The 24,962-nt window shown below is 38.7% G+C and overlaps 1 protein-coding gene across 3 annotated transcripts in view; it reads right to left on the reverse strand.

Moving 5' to 3' along the window:
• The window catches only part of LOC115798084 (calcium-activated potassium channel subunit alpha-1-like), a 107,903-nt gene that overhangs the window by 37,884 nt on the left and 45,057 nt on the right, over positions 1 to 24,962 (reverse strand). For 2 of the 3 annotated variants that reach the window (XM_030754780.1, XM_030754782.1), the window contains exons 3-12: positions 20,243 to 20,304; positions 15,491 to 15,584; positions 15,241 to 15,352; positions 9,928 to 10,003; positions 8,945 to 9,020; positions 8,648 to 8,818; positions 7,088 to 7,179; positions 1,883 to 1,993; positions 1,656 to 1,761; positions 1,468 to 1,550 (exon numbers count right to left, since the gene is read on the reverse strand). In XM_030754780.1, coding sequence (XP_030610640.1) covers positions 1,468 to 1,550; positions 1,656 to 1,761; positions 1,883 to 1,993; positions 7,088 to 7,179; positions 8,648 to 8,818; positions 8,945 to 9,020; positions 9,928 to 10,003; positions 15,241 to 15,352; positions 15,491 to 15,584; positions 20,243 to 20,304 — 983 coding nt within the window. Of the gene's footprint in view, positions 1 to 1,467; positions 1,551 to 1,655; positions 1,762 to 1,882; positions 1,994 to 6,910; positions 7,003 to 7,087; positions 7,180 to 8,647; positions 8,819 to 8,944; positions 9,021 to 9,927; positions 10,004 to 15,240; positions 15,353 to 15,490; positions 15,585 to 20,242; positions 20,305 to 24,962 lie in introns of all 3 variants that reach the window. The other variant, XM_030754781.1, reaches the window with a different exon arrangement.

A 24,962-nucleotide genomic window follows, 5' to 3' on the forward strand; every position in this document is an offset into this window, starting at 1 on the left:
CATTTTCCCAAAAGGAATGTGAGCACCAGGAGTTTGTTCATGCTGAAAGTCCGACTGCTTGTAGTGAGAGCCAGCTCTGAATTGTTCACTTCCAGGATGAAGCAGAACTTGATCACAAACTTGGCCATTACCTTTTTTCTGTTCTCTGAATTTATAAACCGATAGCTTCTACCAAAATAAATAAATAAATAACATCCTGAAAAAACCAAGAAGGAATTCAGGAATTAAGGAGTTTGTTGAAATTAAACTTGGGTTAAGACTGGTCAAATGCATTATTAAAAGCTGGAAAGATAATGATGAACCATCATCCTTAAGAAAACCACTTATCAGTGAGGCTAACAAGGGCGTGGGGTGGGGTGGGGGTGTTATATATCAGTATCAGTGCTATGATCTGGGGTTGGTTCACTTGGTTATATCAAAATTTCCAAAAAAAACCATGAGGTCAGCTGAATACCTGAATATGTTGAATGATCAGGTTTTTCCATCAGTGGATTTTTTTTTCTCCCCTGATGGCACGGGCATATTCCAACATGACAATGTCAGTATTCATTGGACACAAATTGTGAAAGAGTGGTTCAAGGAGCACTGGACATCACTGGATTGGCCATCCCCAGAATCTAGATCTTAACCCCACTGAAAATCTTTGGGATGTGCTGGAGATGACTTTACACAGAGGTTTGACTCTTAGTGAAAATAAATGCAACTCTGGATAGAAATAAATGTTCTGACATTGCGTAACCTTATTGAATTGATTGTGTTAAATTTTTTTCAGACAGTGTATCATAATTAGCGAGTTATTAAGCAATGGGTTTTTGAGGAGACTGTGACCTTTGACTGTTTGACCGCAAAATGCAAATCCTTTCATCCTTGAGTACTAGTTGACATTTGTGCCAGATACAATCAAATTCTCTCCCTTGCTGACATATCATGTCCGGGAGAACGCATTAGAGAGATGCATGGCCAGACAGGTCGATAAGAAAATGCCTCCAGCATAATGAGTATGTATTAATTTGCAGAGCGTTTGGATTAGAATTAAGTTTTAATGATTTCTGCAGCACATTTTAAAGTTAACATTTTTTAAAAATTAAAAAAAAAAAAGTCTCAATGAATCTCCAACTTTTTATACCCGAGAATTTTAACCTTCAATAGAAAACTTCCAGTCCTGAGATTGCACTAACAAATAGTATCATTAAGAATACATTTTTTATTAACCAAATTTAATTGCCCTTTCCTGAAACAGACAGTTTCCATCTTTTTTGGACTATGTTGTAATCTCACATATTATCCACTTGATAATCCCTTAAACCCATTAAAATAAGTGCAGCTTCTATATTCAAAAGAATGACTTAATCCACCACAAAAATGTCTTTTTTTGTCTCAGCACACAGCTGAATGTGATTGGTCACAAAACAAACTGAATAAACAATAAAACCAGGAAAAAAAAAACCTGATTTGGTCATGCAGTACCTCATGATGTTGGATGCATCCTCAGCATCGGGGTCAGCGCAGTATTTGTTGGCTAAGATCAAGCAAGCATCAGCTGATTCAATCTAAAACAAGATTGCATACAGCAAACACAAAAATATACAATCAGATCAAGTAATCAGGTGGTAAACTACTGTATTACAGAGGAATAAGTATTGACTGTCAGGTACCTTGACTCTGGCCAGGTCGTGTGGGTTTAGGACAGATCCTTGGTAAAACTCTACCTGGGTGAAGTGGCGTTTGAACAAGGCTTCCAGCTCAAGATTAGGGGAAATACTGAGCGACAAAAAACAGACACTCTTAAATCAGAGAACTTTCTAATCGACTAAAGTTTTTTTTTTTCCTAGCGCAATGAAATTTGCTGTCTTTTTCAGGGACACGAAGTCTTTGTACTTACTTATGGAGAAAAACAATTTCTACATTGACATCATCCCTGTCCTTGTGTAGGAAGTCTTTTAGAAAGTTGGATACACTTTCAAGTGTTATATGACCACAGACCACGATGTGCCTAGAAAAGGAGGTGCAGAACCATAATGAAACTAAGAATTAAAGCAGAAAAACATCTTTCATCTGTTCCATCTTCATCTTTGTGCTGAAATCAAAAGGTAAATGTGAGATGAGGAGGCTGTAATGGACATTTAGGCCAGTGATTTAAAATCTGTGATAAAAACTACGTTACAGGAGGGATGAAATCCAGAGAGCACTCTGGAATCCAGTATGAGATTATAAAGGATCAGTTTACTTAGATGAAGATTATGAAATCAGCGCAGGGTCTATTTCTATCCCTGCATATCATAGACACTTTATATAAGGAACCCAGTTTAGATTTTCTTTTTTTTTATCTGTGTTCATCATAACTTTATTTATAAAATTATTCTATATAAATGATTTTGTCTTTTGTATTGCTTTGCAAGAATAGTCACAGCTGGAAATACTGCAGTGGTTCTTTGTGGTTTTAAAGTACAAAATATACATCAGAATCACTTTTATTTGTAACCCACTTGTTTTCTAACAAAGAAGCGTAACAATAGGCACTCAAAGAAAAACCTAAATGCCGACAATTCTATCCAGCTTTTAAAATTCCCATGATAAGAGTGAACATGCATTTACACTTAGATGTTGCAATGTAAAAAAAAAAAAAAAAAGCCTGCAAATACAATTTATCTACTGTGCTCGCACTAAAAATGTAAATTTCATCAACAATATTATAAAAACCTACAACACAAACAAAATTGTAATAAACACATAACGTGAAGTCTTGGAAATAGAAATAAAAGCAATGTAATGAATCTTTTCCCTCAATTTATAAACAAGAAGCATATACTTGGTTTAGGAAAACTTCCCAAACCAAGTCTGATTTTTTTTAAAACAAAATGAACATACAAGTTCCAGAAGTACCAAAAGCATGCTACCAGAATCCCCAATTTTCATGTTCAAAACTCCGAGGCGGCTAGCCGAATCTCCCTGTCTTTAGACTAGCTGTAGAAGTTATGGCTAAAATGATCTACAGTACCAGTCAATAGTTTGGACACTCTCAGTGTGACTGGTACTGTATGTGTTAAAGACATAGTTTGGCATTTTGGAGAATAAGCTTATTCACTTTCATATCAAACGAGCATTACCACCTTATAATTAGCTTGGCTTTGCTTAGCATGAAGACTGGGAGCAGGGGGAAAGGGTAATCCCGACTCTACTGTAGCTCAGGGTGAAGAAATCAGCACATCTCAAACTGCTCAAAGGAGAAAAAAAAAAAGCAACATGCTGAGCTAATTTAATTGCATCCTGGCTGTAGTTTGGGGATTTATTTTGCCCCTTCTTTTTTCAAATTTTTAAACTTGAAATAACAATAAATAATCAGCAAATGTAGAATTTGGTGAGGAAGAATAAGCTCTCAGGATCATAAATGAAGCACAGGGTATTTGGTCCAGTTTAAAGCCGACCTTACGCCCTCCTACTCTGCATTGACTGCTGGATTGTCTCTTAATTAGGGGGAGAGTAGAAACACAGCAGTGAGCCTCAGCACGCCTTCACCTTTCTCCAGTGGAAACAGGAACTTCTGATCTCCATCTGCACTGATTTATACTGCTGTCAGATGGAGTGATGTATTAGATCATATTAGCAAAAGTAGAGTGGGTGCCTCATGAAGAGCAGAACTGCCTGATCTCTCACAGAATTGCAAGGGAAAGCCAACATTAAAATAGTTGGCTCAAAGGGAAGGGGCTAAAACAGTTAACAGATGAACTGAGGGGCTGCACCAGTGACCAGCATAACATAAATAAGAATTTGAACTATGAATCATGCAAAACGTCCAAGAATTAAAAACATGGGACTAGAAATGAACATAATAGGTCCCCTTTAACTTCAGGCAAGAAAGCTAATCAGAGTATTCCCCAAACTGCCAAAGCATATCCTTTAAACTCAAGATTTTATTTTGCCTTCAGGGTGTAGGTCAGACTGAAGATTAAGGCCAAGACTGTTCAAAAAACGAAGCGTGGAAACATCACAAGTGGAGCAGGGCAATCAAAGTGTACATAGAGGCACACAAAAACTGAAAATCACCATGAAGCAAGCCGTGGCACATGATGAAATGTATGATTTCAGCATTTTCTTCAGTGCTGAAAATGCAGGTAAGCTGATTATATCATTTTCCCAGCTTTACTCATTGAGGCCTAAATGGCTGTCCTTCAGCTGAATTATTACATATATATTATTACTGTAAGTTAACATATAATTACAACACTTTAAAAAATCATAATAATTATTTCTCACTCTGTGTTGATATCCATATTGGTATTACTATGACTTTTTGTCAATCTTTCAGTTTGCTTTGGATCCGACTTGTTTTATTTTTATTTTATCAGGACAGTTTGTCTGGCATGAATTGGAGTTTGAGTGATGAAGGAGAAGATGGGTGAACAAAATAAAAATGTGAATTAATGGAAACGCTTGATTAACAAACACAAATTTGGCACACGCACACTAACAAGGTGCAGCCTAATTACATCAAAAGCAACGGGGATCTCACAATAAAATAATAAACCATGATAAAACTGTGAACTTTGGAAGGAAGGAAATTGTTCCCACTGTTTTGTTTCAAAATAACTTTTTTAAAAAATGCTTCTGTCATCTGGATTGCACATGTATTATTTAGTTTATCCTTTAATGACCTCTACTGTAACTAAATCTTTGTATTGGGGAGGGGAGTCTGCACACAGCAATACTGGAAAAACCTTCAGTCTAGTGAAACAACAATGCTAATCAAAATAAAGCTTAACTTACATAATGTTTGATAGTGAGTTATTTATTACTCTTTATTCCATAGCTATGGATACGACTAACTTCTGACCGGCTGCAGATGTCTATTAAAAATAATTGACCAAGGTGTCAAAAATTGGATGTAACCATTTTCATTAGTCTTTGACTAAGACTGTATGTTTTTATACTTTGTCCTGCCTGGAAATTTTTATTTAAATTTGATCATAGTTCATGATAATGTAATTCACACTTTTGTCTTTAAAGTCACAAATGATAACTAAGCTACGTCACCATTTGAATCAGCGGTGCGGAGTCTGCACAGCCTCCCCTCATTTTCTTTAAGTGTTTGTGTTTCACATCCAGATCAATGAAACAATTTCCAACCGGATCATCACAGTTTATAACACAGTGAGAGAATCCTACAGATGCCACAGTTAAGCATAACAACAGAGCATTGATAATAATTACACTGAAAAATATCTGCCTTTTTAAGATATTTGTGGATGTTTCTTGAGTTCCTAAAGTCGTATTTTCTTAAAATAACTGAGAAATTTTACCCAAAGTAACATCAAAAGGTCCTTCTAATATACAGTCATGGTGAAAAAGAAAGTACACCCTCGGTTCAATTTACATATCAGGGCATAATAAAAAATGGTCTCCTCCTTACCAGGTCTTAGAATCAGGTAAATGCTGAAATGAAGAGCATCATAACACAGTGACATGCCATTATTTATTTAACTAAAACTAAACCAAAATGCAGAAGTACACCCCATGATTCAGTATCTTGTAGAACCACCTTTAGCGGGAAGAACTTGAAGTAATAATTTTCTGGATGACTTTATCAGTCTTGATTCTTTTCTTTTTCAGCCATCCTGTTGTAGATTTGCTGCTGTGCTTGGGTTCGTCCTCTTGCATGACTCAATTTGGGCCAAGCTTTAGCCGTCAGACAGCTGACTCTAGAATACTTTGGTACACAGAGGAGTTCATGGTCAGCCAAAAGACTGCAAAGTGCCCAAATCATCAACCCTCCACCAGTGTTTTTGAGAGCTGGTATGAGGTGTTAGTGCTGATATGCTGGAGTGCTGTGCATTACGGCCACTCTGGTCTTGTCTTTCCAAAGGACAGAAGTCTTGTGGTTTGTTCAGATGCAACTTTGAAAACTTAAGCCATGCTGCTTTCTCGCTAAAGCCCTTCTAACAAGCCATTCTTGTTCAGTCTTTTTCTAACCGTACTGTCGTGAACTTTAACATTTAACATGTTAACTGAGGCCTGTAGAAGTAGCTCTTTGGTTTTTTGCAGAGCATTGTGCACAGTGTGACTTGGGGGTGAATTTGCTGGGACATCCACACCTGGACAGATTGTCAGTTGCCTTGAATGTTGTCCCCTTGTGAATATCTTCCTCACTGCAGAATAATAAACTTCAGTTTGTTTGCAGATGCTTTATAACCCTCTCCAAACTGATGCACAGCAGCAAGATCATTAGCGTGGTCCTTCCTCCTTGGTATTGTGCCAGCACACACCTGAATACTTCAAACCTCCGAACTGTCAAAACTTCTGCATTTATAGAGATGCTCACACTTGATGACAATCAATTAATCAAGTTAATTTGATTATCAGAGCCTGGCTGCTACTTACCCTGCTTAACCTCTTAATACCTACTGAATCCATGTCAACAATGTCATGTTTTATTGTTCATCTCAGGTTGCATTCACCTCATTTTAAGACCTGCTAAGAGCCAGATTATTTTTGTTATTATTATTATTATTTCCTTTTTACCATAACTGTAAATACTTACCAAAGACAGGTCACTTGTTTTATAAAAATATGACTTTCAGGACTCGGTAACAGACAAACATCACTTTGTGAAATGGAAACATTTTTTTCCAGTGTAAAAACCATTCATTCATCAAGCAGCAACGACAGCTTGTACACATGTAAGCAGTAGCATTAAATATACATTCATCATGGCCAAGTTCTTCAGTCACAGTGTGACTTGAGTGTTCATTGAAATCATTACATTTCAAATCAAAATTTTATGTTGTATTCTGTTTAACCATAAATCAAAAGTATATCACCTCTTTATGAGAGGGCCACTTGAGTCACACAAAACCACACCATTACAAGTCTGCTGTTTTTGTTTTTTTCTTTTTTATTTATTTGTTTGACTTACTTTCTGCCTCTGGTCGAGTTATAACTCCCTCCATATTTCTTCCGATTAAGGATGAGAGCAGCAATTTCTGGCACGTAGCGAGCAAACATGGCCTACATGCATGGAAAAGAAAAAGAAAAGGGCATGCAGAGAAGGTTCTACTGCGGCGGAGGCAGTAGAGCCTCCTTGAATACTTACTTTCTCCCATTAACCGCACTATAGGAACCACCATATTTCTTGCGGTTTCCTATTAACTCTATGATTTCAGGGACGTAGCTTGCAAACATGGCCTAAGGAGAAGATAGGAGACAGAAGAAGAGACTAAAAAAATAGACAAGCAAAGAAGAGCAGGTCCTCTATTTTAACTTTAAAGAAATCTGTGAAGACTGAAAGAGGAACGCTACTCTACGCACTGGAGTAGTTTTAATATTTATGTGTTAAGAGGAAAAGGGTGAAAAGAAAAAAAAAAGATGTGTGTAATCATTCAGATTAACTGAAGAAAGCCATGTGAATGTAAGCTGGAATTACATCACAGTTACATTCACAATAGAGAAAAAGTGTGACAAAGGAATTTAGATAAAAGGCTAATATTTGTCCATACTGAAAGAATAAAGGAGAAAAAAATGAAAGCAGATGAGCGATATGTCAAAGAAAAAGAAAAATCAAGGAAAAAAACCTTACGTGCCATGTTTTGCCCAACAAACACACATGTCGGGTTGATTTCAATAGCACAGCTCAATGGATGGCAAACAACTTAAGGCTGTACACAGCTGCCCATCTGCCTGACCTACCACAATATTTCTTATTGTTTCCTATTGCTACTGCTGGAGTGCAGGAGATGCAGAAGTGCCACTTTACAGTAGATCAAATGATGTCTGCATAAATAAAGTGAAGTATAAAATCTTGCAAAGGTGTAAATGAGAAGAACAGGTTATTCCTGTTTGGTTTTTGTCTTTACCAATATGCAAATGGCATGGAAGGAATAGACGAATTTGTACAGAAGTGTTCTTTTTACCTCAGCATTTCCCCTTTAAGCTTAGTCAGCATTAAATATATTTTACATTATGTTGTTCTGGCTCTTAATTTAGGCTATTTCAAGAGAAATTAGAAATATTTACATTTGTTGATTATAAAGTCTGCGGCTCTTACCATTTCGCTTTAATATACTTGACTCTTACTTCAGCTACTCACAGATATATGTTTTTTATCATATTAAAGTACTGTATGTCCACTCTGAATAATACTTTATAATCCGGTTAACTGTGCCCTCTAAATTGTCGGCTATTTTCTTTATCAGGTAACTCAGATCCGTGTTAAATCCCTGAAAATATATTTTCTGCCAGACTATTTTGAAGAAGAGTAGGAAAGAGGACAGCAATGTTGCTACATCCATAAAGCTGCGCTGTCATAAATCAACTCTGTCTCACTGTGTTTGTTGGAAAGAGGGAGGGAAAGCAGGAGGGTGGAGCCACCTGAAACCGTAGTATCTTTACAGTTAATAACAGATGTAAAAATTCCCAAATATTCTACGTCATATAAAACAAAACTTCAGCATTATACCCTGAATAAATGCTGCAGCACTGTGCACAACTCATACAGTACATGACATGCAACATACTGTGGTGAAGTGGTGAGGCACAAATACACTTCGGTGTAAACAACAGGTGAATGACATCTTGACTTGAATCCCAGCATTTGTGTGATGACTGGTTGCATGGAGGATTTTAAGCAGGGGTAAATAATGAGAGGGATTTTTACCAAACCACCAAGGATGAAGAAGACCATGAACAGGCGGCCCAGGGTGGTTTTTGCATATACGTCTCCATAGCCAACAGTGGACATTGTAACCATGAGCAAGTAGACACATTCCCAGTAGGAAAGTGTCTGGGAATTTTGGAAGTTTTCCCAAGGATCCCCTGAGTTTTCCACCTGGAACAAAGGTCAAAATTTATACACCAGCCACAGAAACAAACAGCTCCTTGACAAAGCTAATGAGCACCCACTTGATACACAGCACCACCAAACTTTGTCCTTAAATAGTTTCCACTAACTTACCAAATGTATGAAACCTGCTGCGGTTAGCCATGTGCTTATGAAGATTGAACACAGGTTCACCAGCTTAATCGAGTTGCTATGTTAAAAAGAGCCAGAGAACAGAGGATGAGATATTAACTATAGCTGAGAAGGACATGTGGAGCTAAGCTAGAAGTCGTAGCTCTCACAAACATTCAGTCCATGCTCTAAAACACATTACACACTCCTTATATGATAATGGTCAGGCATATTGCATGTGTATTGGCTGTTCAATATAAACAAAATTAGTATTGCAATTCAATCTGAATTATTAAAATAGGCAACATGAGAGACTTAATCTCTTAAAACTGCAACTCCAACCTGGATTTATAGCGCATTCTTTGCTTGTGTTGCAGCTAGTCATGCTATGCTAGTGACATATGGCTTTACAAAAAAATTCCACTCAGGTCCCATTTGTTTTTCAAAGATGCTTCTATCAAAAATAACCCTAATGTGCCTGTAAACAAATGCATTTTGTGAGAGACTGTTATCTTAAATATATGTGCTGTAATCAGGATTTTTTCAGTACTGCAGTGTATATGTTATTGCAGTACTGTCCCTGTTTGACTTCTATTCACTTCTTTGTGTGTTCTGTCAAGTAAGGGGATTATTCTAAAGCATGTCATTATACTGGAAGCTCTTCCTGACATGACATCTGTGCAAAATGCTTTAGTTCTAAGCAGAAGGGACACAACAGCAATCTGTTTCTTTCACGGCTGCATGATATAGCACAGTGATATGGCTCACTGTGCACAAACCAGTGCAGAGAAATAAACTGGATCTTAATGTTTGCCAAGTCAAATGAAACCTCCATACTTGTTTTGTTTCATGCAGCACAATGTAAAAAATAAATAAAATCATATTCATCCTTTTTTCCACTCAGGACCCCTTTACATGCATCATAAGGCAGGTGAAAAACAACACAAACTGTCTGCAAAAAGGAATAAAAATATCAGTGCACTTACCTCGTCTTTAGTATATTCAAAAACTGTAAAATTTCTGAGAACTGTATCAATCTTAAGGCCCTTAAAAACCTCAAACCTGTGAGAAAATAAACATAAAATATTGATTAGCAACAAGTCGGGTAGCATCAGTGACATCTGATCGTGATTTAACACCGTACCTTTCATACTTTCATCCATGTTTACGAGCTTCATTGGATTCATATTGATAAAAAGTAAAGTCCAACTAATCAAGAGGTACTAAGCACTTACTATATTAAAAGAAAACATTTTGAATATTTGGGGAAAAAAATAATAATAAAAAATACAAGCTCAGCATCCCAGATCTCTCCTCATCAACTCATACCACTCAGTTTTAATCTCAGGAGCCCCACAGTGCACCGGCATCTACCTGATACATGCTCATTCCCAATGGATAAAACTGAACGTGGACGAGATGAAAACCTGGATTAGAGTGAAGACAGGTGGACGCTGTCACGGCAAATTGAATGAGTAAACAGATGTGACGTCAAATCCTAAATTTGAGGGTATTTATTGAGGGGGGAAAAAATGGAGCCAGTGCATGTTGCCAGCGGTCCAAGGACGACAGAAAAGCAACAAAATCAGCAACACCAGCCTGAGCTCCGGCACATAATCAGTGCTTGGCTGCATTCACATATAGGTTAAATCGCAGCCGTGTCATTACATGTTTAATGCCCTTTCTGTCAATAAGCTCAGATGATCTCCTACAAAAATCACATTTGATAAAGACAAATATGTGTCTTCATCACTGCGCTGCAGTAAACAGCCTGCTAAAGGGCACCTCACATCTAAGTTTGAGATCGAAATGATTCATAGAACTTTTGGAAAGAAACAAAAAAAAAAAAGCTGCACCATTCACAGCGTTTGAGCTGCATAAACAATTAAAAGCCACCTCAGCCAAGAGACAGTAATCACGTTAAATCTGTATCCCCGCGCATTAATTGGGATGATAAATTCTCCTGCTGGAATGGATTTGTGAGAATGCCAACTGACACAAATCAAAGACATTACGGGCAATTATTCAGATAAAGAAAATAAAAATAAATAGTCTTTTTTTTTTTGAATGATGGGAACTGTGTTATGCTTTGCCAAGTGAATGTTTGCCAGATGGAGAGCGCAAATTTTGAAGCTGATCCAGCTGACCCACAGCATCCAAAGAGTTCTGGACACGCCAGCACAGAATTTTAGAAAGAGATTCCCCTCGTTCTCACATCCTGAAGGTCTTACCCCAGTAGGAGATTACATGGAAGCATGCGCCAAGGCTGTAGCAGAGGCTGTCCTGGTCCTCTTTGTCGATCACCTGTCCGTGGCCCATCCTGACCCTGTAGCCCTTCTGGAAGAGCTCCCCAGTTGATTTTTTCCGTCTTCTCGTATTAGAAACCTTCTGAGAGTGTGTGTCTTCATCAGGCCCCCTGTACACCAGCATTTTAGTAGGAATCATGTCTAAAAATTATTTTCAGTGGGTAAAAATTGTCAAGCGGCAAATCCAAAATCTGCTTCACATCCACGTCTTCACTGTTCTGGGTCTGGCCTACCAAATATTTCAGAGAAAAAAAAATCTCCTCCAGAAAAAAAAATTAAAGAAAATAGTCCTCAAAAACAGCCAGGTGCTTTCATATTTCATATTTGCACCCATCAAGCTGGCGTCAGAAACGGCTCTTTTTCGAAGAAGCATTTGGATCTGATTTACCTCAGACCTTCGCAGTATCCTCATGGCGAGCTTAAAGCAAACCCTTTTCCCATCAGGATATTAGAGTGTAAGCTCCTTTAGGAATCATCCAGGGAAAGGAAGAGGCCAGACAGCAACTCCATCAGCTGGCTTCAGACTGCAACCTACATCTCATCCCAATAACGCAGCAACTGCTGCTGACAGACCAAATTTCATTCTCTAATCTTGGAAGGGCACAGCATGTATTGTAGTCTCCCATTTAGAGCAGGAAACAGGATGTCATGTGAACAGTAAAGCTGTGTAAGGAAAAATGAAAAGCTCTGGCAATCATGTTGTGTTTTACTATGGCTTTAGTGCTTCAACAATAATCCCTAAATTCATCACAGCTGATGTAATAACTGTTATTGTAGTTACACACACAAAAAAAGTCACTGTAAAGAGAAGATAAAACAGCTGAAATCCACATTATTGGTAAGTTCATTCATTCATCCTTTAAGTGCATTTTAGAAGACTGAGCAGTTCAGTTAGAGGAGAATTCTGAAGAGACATAACTGAGAAAAGAGTAATAAATAAATAAAAATAAATCATAGCAATGCAGTTTGATGGGTAAGTAACAGAATAACAGAGCTGGAAAAAAATCATTTGGGCTTATTTTACTGCTGCAGGAGTCATTATTAGCGATTCCTGACTCTCAGACATCCGGCTACAAAGACGTGTCACAAAGAGACATGACGGAAGAGGCCAAAAGCCAAAAATACTGGACTACTGGAGGATGAGAAGAGAGAGAATGGCCAGATTGCTTTGAGCTGATATGAAGGAAGCAGTAACTAAAATATCCACTCATTACGAACAAGGTATGCAGACAAGCATCTCTGAATGAACCTTGAAGCAGATGGGCTGCAGCAGCAGAAGACCACATGAGGTGTCACTCCTGTCAGCTAAGTCGGTATTGTCCTGGTGTGGGGGATATTATCTTGGCACACTTTGGGCCAATGCAACAGACCTGAGTATTGTTCCTTTCCATTCCTTTATGACCACATGTACCCATCTTGTGATGGCTGCTTCCAGCAGCATAAAGCAGCATGCAACAGTGAGTTCACTGTTCACAGTCACCAGATCTCAATCCAAAAGAGCCGGGCAGGAGAAGACGGGAGGAAAGAGTTGCAAAATGCAGCTGCCTCAAAGACATCCTAGCTGGAATAATTGTTTTCATTTTCAGGCGATGTTTATATTTCACTTGGAGAAGGTCAGAATTTCAGCTTTTAAGACCCACAACCCGAAACTATTGTTTTCTTTTTAAGATGCTGTCGTTTCTGAGGGCATATTTCCCGCAACATCCAAAATGTGTGTCATGTTCGCACCCTGAAGCCTGTCATGCATCAGTGAGCTTGTTATTGTGAGATAATATTAGTGCAAACTGGATGTATTTGTGTCAAAATGTTCAGGCAGCAGGAGTGGCAGATTGGCAGTTCAGCTAAGCACATGGTGAACTGTGGACTTTCGAAGGGAAAAGAGAATTCGACAGCAGCTGAGCCGGACGCGACCTCATCACTTCTTTGACCTCAGTTTAGCCACATGCTAAATCCTCCATGACCAACTGCACCGAGATTACGATGTTTTTCCATTGGGGTAAAAAAGAAAAACAAAAACAAAAAAACACACACACAAGATATGCAATGCATTTTCATGCTAAGATTGGAGCAAAAAAAAAATCTTTTTTTTTTTAACTGTAGATTTAAATAGGCGACTCCATTCAAGACATCTCAGTGAGCCAGCATGGGCAGGATGGGGACCTTGAAACTAAAGCAGGTAAATGGAATCATTTATTATTAATTACCATTAGTGTTATTATTTACACCTCGGCTTTTCATTGGCAAATCATGCCCAAATGTCTTTTGTGGAAAAAGTCTTTAAAAGCCTTGACAGTAGCCTACAAACACAATATTAAAATACTACTATCCAGTACACAGAAGGTGCACGTATCCTTTAATTGTATATACATGCTTCTATCTCCTGTCCACGCACCTGATGTGTGACAGGAAGCTCTGTGTTTTGGCTTGTGTGAAACACAGTGAAATGAGTCACGCAGGGCTGAGCGAACAACAAAAGCAACAACACCTACACAGACAGTAACAGCGCAACAACAGGGCGCTACCAGCAATAACAGAATCTCAGTGGTGCTCAACACTGTTTGAGAATTTAGCAAATGCAGCCATAACTAACCAAAACTAACTATGTCTACAAGTGTTTTTGGTGTTAGAGTCTCAGAAGGCTACTGTTGCCTGTACAAGTACTGACAGGAGAAATATTGTCATATAATGTGAACTACTGGATGTAACTAATCTGCAAGTATTTGATATTGTAATATGCTAGTATGAGCTTGAGTATACTTAAACTTGCATCTAATACATCTACTGCAGGAGTTAGGGTTTTGATGACAAAGTGCCAATGCAGGGAGCCAACACAAGAAAAAAACACTGATCACATCATATCGGCATTAAAAGTAGAAAAACAGGCTTAATAAAAAGGCAAAATTAGTGCCAAACACTGTGGAGAAATCTATGAATAACACAATAACTATATGTAAATGATTTTAACACTGTAAATGACACTCTCTACTGTCAACCAAGTCAACAATGTGCATGACAAAATATCAATCCAGAAGGACATTGATCAGCCGAAACTATACTCCCATGTGTCCACCAGATGGCAGGAGCAACCAGCATTTCCCCATTCTGCTTTTCACGCCACAAGTCACAACTCCACTCTGCTCTGTGAAAATGCACGAGCATACTAATCAAGTATACTAATCACTCCTGCTCTCAATTGACTTAAGAGAGCAGGAGTGTTTCATTGCTGTAAGCGGGCCTGGTGTTGGCGACATGGCAGGTTTGTTCCTCAACTACTCAACTTAATCCCCTAATTCCTCACAGACCTCACCGAGTGATGAGCTTCAGACATTTAGCAGATTGAGTTGTATTCTCGCGCTCAAGCCCCGAACAAAGCCCGTTACCTTTTGTATTCTTTCATACACTTTTCAATCACACTCTGATTTCATTTGAGTGTTATTAAAGGTGTGGCAGAGAGCTCTGCTGGAGAGGTGAAGGGTATGTGAATGGCAACTGCAGTATAAAGTCCACAGCCCACAAGATTGGGCCAAAAACATGGAATCCAATGGCACACCTTTGTCAGCCATATAATATTTGATACTATTTTAAAACAAGCCAGCATGAGCTCAGTGAATAAAGTTAACAAAGCTTTGGAGTCATCATGCTAATCAACTGTCATGCTGTGCTGCAGCAGGAGTTTTTAAAACAATGCACTAATTTCACCGCGACACTGAGAATCTTATTTTTCATGCACATCATGCAACATGTCAATATGAAGTTAATTTCATGACAAAGTATCAAACTTATATGGCTAACAATATAGGTGAATCCATCTATAGTGCAACAAAACAAAACAAAACAAGAAAACCATGGCTGTCTCAGCTTTAGTGATGTGCAGAGATTATCTAGTATGCAAATTACAGCTGTTAAACCTGTTAAAGCCACTGGGTGGCACCGCAGGCCACTGCTAAATAAATGCTCGCTGATTCACTGTGTGGGTGAAGAGAGCTTTCTTACCAAGCCAGCTTCTGTTCAGGTACACTGATACAAACACTGGAGGAACAGTGAAGAAGTCCACCACAGAGTTCACCTCCAGCCAGAACCACAGCTTGTCATTGGCAGCAATAAACTGTGAAAACAAAGGGTTTAAAAAAAACAATCAATCAAATAAATAGGATTTGCTACTTTAAATACAAACAGAAGAGGGAAAATCATCCATTCTGAATTTTTTCTTTAACCCATATTGGTCAGTTTGAGTTTAGCTTACACGGAGGCCGAAATACAGCAAGAAGAACACGTTGAATGCCATGTCAATCTGCAACGTGAAGTCTTTGTAGAAGTACTGACAGGACTCGATAGGACTATTAGACAGAGACAAAAACAAAGGATGCTCATGTCCAGGGGCGGGTACGGACACTGGAGTGAGAAAATGCATACATTATAATGTTTCGTGAAAAATAAAACGTAAAATAAAACATAAAAGATGCATTCTTCTTTTCCTGAAAATGCATTTTTAAGATTTCCAAAAAGAAGAGAAACATAAGTGCTCAAAAAGTGCAATAGTAGGTGTTTTCCAATTGCTTTTTTTTTCTGTTGAGAAAGGGCATGCATTTATTGTCACACAAGCAATAACTTGTTGATATACCTAATTAACCCTTAAATAACTGCAAAACAATCTGTCTGAAGAATATGTTGAATGCTAAGCGCAATATTTCACATTGAAATGGTGCCCCTTTCCCATGAGTCTTGCATTTCCCATCTCAGATACAAACATTTCACATAAATATTCGGTCAAACATGATGGAAATGCAGAGCCAAAGCAGTACTTTAAGGGTTAAATGCATGCAGGGTTCATGTCTCTTTTTATGAAATCAGGCAGCCATAGCAAATGCTAGCAATGCAGTGAAATCTCACCCTTAAAAAGCTTGTATCTGGCACAAAGAATTCAAATAAAGAGAAATAACCAAGTAAATGTAAATGTAATAGGTTAGTATGATTGTGTTCCAATATACATGACCTGGAAGTTTTTTAAAAAAAGCCTTAATTATTATTGCTACTGTAGCACCTAAAATGAAAATACAGGCTTAATGCACATTTAAAATATAACAAGACTGAAAAACAGTAAGCAGTTAAGCATAAACTGATTAATAGATGATTTTAATGAGCAGCTGATAGTTTATGTTAGTTGTGTTAAAGAGAAAATCTGCAATGTACTAATCAAACAATTAGTTTATGAATTGATTAGTCAATCCAGGGTATTTTTTCCCCCATTTTATACACAAATGAACACCTTTGATTTTCAGGACCATTCATCACACAAAAAAAGCAATTTGACAATGTTTATCTGGCTTCGAGGAACTTGTGATTTTTCATCAGTTTTGATTTTATCCACAAAACGATTAATTGTTCAAACGTACTTGCTGCTGTTCCATAAGCTTTTTTTTTTTTTTTTTTACTGCAAATAGATACTGCACACAGCTTGCACGGGTTGTTTTGAATCACGTTAGCCCCAAGCAGGTATCTCTCATGAATTTAGTTTTAGTTTTCTACCTGCAGGGCCCCTACACTTAAATTCACAAGCTTCCCTAATGCACACCACTCAGCAGCTGCAGTCCTCCCCTGTGCTGTTTAATACCACTCGGATTAAAGCAAATTGCTTTTGTTATGTGAAAAAACTCTAATAGCCTCCCTGTGATAAAACACTGTCCCCGTGGAGTACATAAAGTGACATTAAAGTACCTGGAGGATTATTTTTTGAACCAATCTGATGAAGAGCAGTGAAGCTTGTTTGTTCATCAGCTCGATGGTAAAGAAACCAGTGATATGATGAAGACTCGTAGTCATCATGCTTCTTCCCAGTTCTATTTGAGGCTGCATTATCTGAATCCTCATCTCTAAACTTCAGCTATCCGTGGTAGTTTTTTTGTAAACAATGTTAAAACCAAAAATCAGAGCATACAAATTAAAATAAAACTGAATAAACCTGCAATTCGGTGCATATCATGCTCATGGAAAAGTATATAAATTTATTTATGCATTCAAAAAACCAGGAAGGCAAGGGGAAAATAAAATCCGAATTCATCTTCTCCGTGGCACCTCTAAGAATAGCCCTCACATGCTGGATGGTTCTGCCCTCATTCACTGTAATGACACATCGGCCCAGCAAATCACCATCATTGCAGGGTGACAGACCACATACAGTAGTGGAGGCAGATCTGCAGAGCTAAATAATTGAGTTCCAGCAGGCCTGGATTGGAAGAGGTCTAAGAGTGTTATGGATCACGAAACCCTCCCTGCCCACAGCAGCTCTGGTCTCTCTCTCCTTCATTCAATTCAGGCTCAAATCAATCAGGATGGACCAGCTCACATGTAGAAGGGCTTAATGCTTTCTGATGATACTGTATGTGCATATATTTGGCAAAGAAAACTCCTCAAATGAAATGGGATAAAAATCATTTTCACGCAAGTTCAGAGAATGTTTGAGACCTTCGTGGTTTCTGCCCCCTAAAAAAGACAGATAGTTTGATCAGGAATTGGAGATCATTGGAGTAAAAGGAGACGTAAAAGGAGTGCTCACTAACTGTCCACCAATCTCACGTGAAACTTGAAAAAGTGTGACACAAACCTAAAAGTTGTGTCCTACCACCGAAACCAACATGTTTCAAAAGGCACAACTTTTACTTTGAAAGTTTTTTTCTCTTTCCGGTTTGTGTTGCGTTCTTCAGTTTCAGAACCACTTAGTGAGTAGTTGGCAAGCGTTTGCAGGTAAGTCTGTGTCTTCTACACAAACTACATGTGACTTTAGCAATCTGCTAGCAACCAAAGCAATCACAAGGAGGTTTTCGGTGCAGCACCCTATACCTCTTTGTTATTCAGTTTCACCTAGTGACAGCAAGCAACCACTCGCAAACCAGTTGGGAAATACACATTTTCCCTAGCAACTGGTGGTTACCACGGGGTCACTGACTTGTCTCTTGGCATGTGTGACTGGGGCTTTAGTAGTTGATATCACAGCAACTGCAAGCAATCACTTGCAACTAGTTGGGGAATACTCAACTCAGGTGGTTGCCAACCGGTCTCTAAGTGTCTGTGAGCAGGGCCTTAAACCTGCACCAACAGAGGACAACCCATCAGTAAACACCTGACTGATGAGTTTAGAGTCTCAACTGAATACAAAATGAGGTTCATTTAGTAAATTATGGTCACAATGGAGGAAAAAGCTGGATATTATTTGACATCAGCTTCTATATACAGTCCCAGTTTGTTAGTTTTATTATGCAGTCTAGAATACCTAAGCATTCAAAATAATTAGTGAAATAAACCAATAAATTACTTAAAACTAACAAAGAAAAAAAACTGCAGTTTGTTCAGTAACTAGGGTTGAGGTTTGACAGAACCATGGGGTCTGCAGTAAGACATCACTAAACATTTATTAATTAAAACTCCATCTAAAGACCTAACGTTTGTGTGTGTTGCTCATAGTTTGAGCTCATCTCTGAATCTAAGTGGGTCTGCTATGTTGACATCTCTCTCTATGCCACTTCAAGTTAGGTCAGCCTGTCCATCATATAACAGCCTCAGCAAGGCTTGAACTAATTACAGGAAGGGCTGTATCTGTTACACTCTGCTGCTACTTGTGAGGGAGCAGCTAACTGGCTCCTCTTTGCCTTCAAGTAGTGAAAAAACAGTGTCTGAACAGAAAGTCCTGGATGAGACTGAGTGAAAACGCAGACAAAGAGCCTCATCAGGCAAAGGTGGGTGAGCAGGTGCTGCGGCATCATTCCTTTAACATTTAACAATGCCCTTTCTTATGCGTGAAGAGTTTAAAGAGAGAGGTCGAACGTCATCCTTCATCAGGTAAAAAGGTACTGGGAGCCGCTACAGGCAAGTTCTGAGAACAGGAGGCCACAGATGGCATCGGTGAGGATGTAACTCTACCTGAGCTTGTCCAGATAATGAAATGAGATCATGCTTGCAAACCACATCAGAGCAAGCCAAGCCCTCAGCTGTACGTCTTCTTATGCAATAACAAATAAGATGAACGTGTGCCTGCGGGAGCCTGATTATACGAGTTTACAGCTCATTTTCTCTTCTCTGCCTTAACATTACTCCCAGTGCAGACTCACTCAGGACTCGATAGAAGCTTTTATCCTGGTGTATTTTTGCCCTGCTTCTTAATGACACTTTGTGCCCAAACACCACAAGGCCGACGTAACAGTATACTGCCTCACGAAAAGGGCCTTCCGCTTCCTCTAGACTGATTACCGATGCTGATTGTTTTGAGCAGGAAACTTTGGACTTTCCTGCCTCTTTGAAAGTCTGATCCATTTCACTACAGAGATTAAGCAAATTTGTGAAATCTGTGAAGTCTAGCTGCTCGTCAGCAGGGAGCGCCACTAGGATCAGAGCACCTGGAAGGAGATTGGATTAAACAACAAACAAGCAAAAAACAGCAAATATGGTTCTAAGCACCATATACCTAACACAAAACTCATTATTAAGCCTACATTATATGCAGCTTACATGTATGAGGATCAGACATTAAACAGTCATTAACTTGCTCCAAAGTCTATGAGATGTCTGCATTGATGTGCGAGTGGTGCAGGTATTCCTCAGATGAATTCACAGCTGGTGGGTGAGTGGCTGTCACACATGCTGCCTTCTGCACACGCCACTCAGACAGCACCCTTGTCTAAACCACATGGAGTACTTTCAGTAGTGAGGATGAGGCTGACACAAGACAACTTCAGACAATGACCTGAAAATTTTCCACAGCTCATGTCTGAAAACAGCTTTTGAGGCCAAGGACGGCAGAACTGAAGAACAAACTTCTGATATCGGTTTCATTATTCCGTTTTCAGACATGCTCTGACTGATATTACGTTCCCATGAAGACTGTGAGGTTACATGAAGTAGATCTGATCTTAAAGTGAGGAATATCAGTTAATTACTCTTTTAAAACAGGGAATAGCAAAAAAAAAAAGAGTTACATTCAACAAGTTAAAAGCAAAATACTTACTCAGAGGAGTCTATGAAGTATATTACAAGGGCTCCGATGCTGAGTGCAAACACGAGAACCACCTAGAAAAAAAGAGGGGAAAAAAAAGATGATTTTACTTGAAGTGATGCTAGCAAATGAATCAGTATTTTTTTATTATTTAAAATGATTTGATTAACACATTATTACCATTTTACACTGATTTTTATAAAACTAGAAAAAGAAATGGATTAGGGTGAAATACCATGACATACTGCCAAACTTAAATTACACCACAAAAATAAAATAAAATAAATCCCCAAACTTATCTGGGTTTCAAAATGATGTCAAAACAAAATAAGAATTTTACCTCAGGAAAACATGCAAATTTCTGTTATTGTTTTAAAACTAACTGACAATTACAGATAAATAAATAGTGAAAATATCTCTTAATTGTTTTATTCTGCAACAGGCAACCCTGAAACGCAGCACGTACAGAGAAACAAATGCAATAACATAACAAATGTTTCACATAGCAAATGTTAGATGGCTATTAATGAGCAGACCTTGATGAATCTTGTCAGCCTGTTATTATTGTGTTATATAAACCAAAAAGAAAGAGTCACGGTGTCACAAACAGACTCTGTGTTACTGTATACCTGACAGCATAAATAAATACGCAAGAGCTTGCCTCATGTAAATTGGCAGTGGAGGTGTGGGCGAGGTGACAGAATGTGGCTTCAGCTTTCGGAGACGGAGCTGAGCCTGAAGCGTCGGTGCTGACAGTGAAGCAGCACCACAATAAAAACCAGGGTGTCACTTTTACTCTGTTCACTTTGCCTTTTTCTGCTGGGAGAAGACACTGTTGAATAAATTGAAGCCTGAAAGTGGCCAATAGACTCCCAGACAGAGAGACGGGTTGCGGGGCAATAAATATGAGGGTCAGTGATGGTGAACAACCCCAGAAATTCAGCTACCAGCTCTGACACTGTGTGAGCTTAGGTGAAACTTAATCACTACTGCCAATCCCACAGGAGATCAGACTGCGCTTTAAATATAAAAAATTAAATGGAGAATACGCGAAGTGAAAGACGGTGCAGCTATTGAAGGAGAAGCAGAGATTGAGGTGATGCTGCTCCGTTTCAGTCAAACCGTCTTCTCACCTGACAAAACTACTAACAGTGAAAAACAGAGATTAAAATTTAAGTGACTGCTATCATGATTCATTTGTCCATCCAAAAAAAAAAAAAAAAAAAGCAGCAGATTATCAGAAATGGAAGCCAGAAGATAAAATCACTAAAATGTCTAACTACAGCATACTTTTTTTTTTTTTTTTTAAAGAAAGTAGGCTAAAAAGCAGCTAAACCAGTTTATACATTTTACATTTTGCAATGCAGCTGTTGCACAACCAGTTTTCTGCCCTTTGGGGCGGTTAAGACCTAGATTGTTAATCCTTTAGACATAATGCTAATACTACAGCATCATCAATTGACATTTAGAAGTCAAAAAGTACAGGAGCTTATTAAAACCGTTGTGAAACTGTGTCCTAATTTTTCTTTTTTTAAAGTCGGCAATAATGTAGACGAGGGCTCGACCCCGAGAGACGCAAATAAGAACAGAAAGGTTTCTGCCAGACAGCGGAACAAATGTTCTACATCCCGAAATACACTACCAGGTTATCTGCGAGCCTACCTGGCTTTCATCTATTTAGAAATGACACAATGGCCATCCTGAACAAGAAACCAATGGGCATGCATAATGAATGAGCCCAGCTTAATTCATTTCCATGATGTGAAATTGTATTGTCAACCTGCAACCACCGATGGCTCTGTAATGACAAAAAGCACCCGCATGCATTTTTAATCATCCCCTTCTCTTTCAAAGCCAGGAAATCTCTTTATGCCTCTGACTGTCCCAGTTTAGAAACTGGAAACAATGTTGCTGCAACCCTAGAAATGCTAATGCCACCAGCAGACGACGATTCAGCAATGGCAGTAAATAACACACTCGGGCTGTCACAGACTGGGCAGTCATGGCTCAGTTTGTCAATGAAATGACATCAGGCAGTGGCAACGTTCATCATTCATCTCTGTCATCTGATAATGATGCATCACATCTGTATATTCAGCCTCCCTCAGCTATTTGCTGGCAGATGGCTCCACCCACAAGGGGGCACAGTGGGCTCACAATGAGGACGACCACACCTGCATGATAACCAAAAGAGCTGCCAAGATATACTCAACTCAAATCTGCATTTATTTTTTGACAACATGCTCTTACTTAATGCCAACGCAGATCACAAGTCAAGAAGAAATTTGCATTATTATTTTTTTTTCTAGAAACTTAAACAATTGTTCACTGCCAGGAAGAAAAACTCATATTCAAGTTGTAAGGCAATGAAAAGAGCGCCTGATTACTGTTTTTACTGCCGTGGGATTGTTGAGCTGAGACTTGATGTTGCACATGATCATGCACAGATATGCTGACTGAACATCTGTATTGCCCTTGGTGACCAATATCAGCCTATACTCAAATGAGATGACGTTCACTAATGTCACTGGTCGATTATTTATCCACCGACTCACATCAGTTCAAAATGGTTAAACTTTCAAAGATAGCACAGCGGTGCAGTGGTTAGCACTATCCTGGGTTCGAATGCACCGAGCAGCTGGAGCCTTTCTCTGTGAAGTTTGCATGTTCTCCCCGTGCTTCAGTGGGTTCTTTCAGGGTGCAGTATAAAGAAATGAGTGGGTTAGGTCAATTGACAATTCCAAGGTGCAAATGTGAGCGTGAATGGTTGTGTGTGTCTCTCTCTGTGTTACCCCTGCAACAGACTGATAGACCTTTCGCTCTATGACAACTGGGATGGGCTCCACCTCAGCCTGGCATACATCAAAAATAAAAAACAAATTAAAATTTTCACAGTTGACTTTAATATCACCAATGGTGTTTTCTGTGGTGTGCAGGGCTGCAGAGTGCACAAGCAGATCTCAAGCCTTCAGAAGGCAACCTGCAAACATCAAAGAACCCACTCATTCTCCTCCACTCTTCCTGAAGTGTGACTCACCGACATGTATGTAGCTGGCATTTCAAACAAAAACTCATTTATTTATTTTATTACTATTATTATTACTGTGTAGTGGCTTAGGCAGGGCCTCATTATACAATACCAATCAAAGTTTGGACACACTTGAGTGTGTTGTAGTGTAACAGTACAGATGCTGTAGGTTTCAATACCTCATCAATAGTTAATCAATGTAAAATTAGTAAAAGAAACTGTAAAAGGTAAAGAAGTATTTTTCATCTCTGAACATCTCCAACTGCAAGGAAAGTTGACTAGTCTATTAAATTCATGTAGCACTTATAAAACAGATAATCTTATATCAATATAAAGTAGGCCATGTGAAAACTTTCTGGAGAGGCCTACAGTGGGAAAGATTGACTTGAAAGTCCATGTAGAAGCTTTTTTTTTTTTTTTTTGTCTTGTGTGCTAAGGGAGCAATTAAATTTTTTCCCCATCTTTTAGTTCACTTTCATCCGTGAGGTAAATACAGTCACGTCCAGTTTATGCATCTCTAATCTAATTTAAGTGTTCATGGGAGCAGAAGTCTCTGACCTAATGTTCCTCATGGATGACTGTCCCACAACAGCTTCATCCACCACAAGGTGCTGCTTTCCAAAATAAAATGACCTGAGGACTACCCTGGTGAATTTCAGCCAGCCCATCTGTCTGACCTCAAATGCCACATTGATTCATGAGGTGCATAATTTAATGGGAAAAATACCGAAATGAACTTTGACTTACAGAATCATTGTTTGCTTGTACCCCATACCATCATATTTTGCAGAGATCAACTTAAAGAATGGGTTAACAAAATAAATGTGTGTCTACCGTGGGTACCGTGTAATCTGTGTAAACAGTGTGTATATGTGCTCATGCAGGTGCCCCAATTATCTTATAGCTAAAAGAACTGTCTGTAGAGCTTAGTTCTTAGGTCTGCTGTTTGGCAGACAGAACTCTGTTAAATTTATGCTTTTTTTTTTTTTTTTTTTACTCCACTGAAAACAGTCTTATAAAATCTATGTGTCGTGGGAAAATGCATAGTTCCAGTAGATTTAAAGCAGCTATAAATATCAGTGAGATGGGTCTTCGTCTGTGAGAGATACATTGGTCATTATGACTGTTCTCACTAACTAGGCTTTGTTTACAGGGATCCTGCACAGTTCATCCTTCGCCCAGGGTGATAACAGCAAATTAGCGTGTTTACAACAACAGCGGTAAACGTGATCGAGTGCAGCCTTGACAAACACGGACAAAGAATGGACATCTTAGACATTTAGAGGCTCCTACTGACACACTGACACTGTCTGTGGCGGGACAATCCTCTAAGACATCTGTAATTCTGTCAGACATATGAGATTCAACCTTAACTCTGTAATCTGAAGCTATAGTTGGTTTTGTCTCAAAACCCCAGATTAGAGAGATGTTATTACTGTCCACCTGATTGACAGCCCTATCATTGTGTTGTAAACTAAACCCAACTCCAAGCTATAAATGATTTCTCAGGAATGTTTATATGCACAGCAATAGTTCTGAAAGAATGACCATATCAGCAGCTATTTTCATTCCAGCCAGTAGCTGATGTGTTCTGATATCATACCTAATTTTGTGGAAAGGCACGGTTTAGGTGAACTTCTGTTTAGCCACCTTTTATTCAGGAAAAATCTTTATTATTGCTGTAAAAAAAAAATTTGAGAAACG

This window comes from Archocentrus centrarchus, chromosome 19 (genome assembly GCF_007364275.1).
Source record: "Archocentrus centrarchus isolate MPI-CPG fArcCen1 chromosome 19, fArcCen1, whole genome shotgun sequence".
In the NCBI taxonomy this organism is placed as follows: domain Eukaryota; kingdom Metazoa; phylum Chordata; class Actinopteri; order Cichliformes; family Cichlidae; genus Archocentrus; species Archocentrus centrarchus.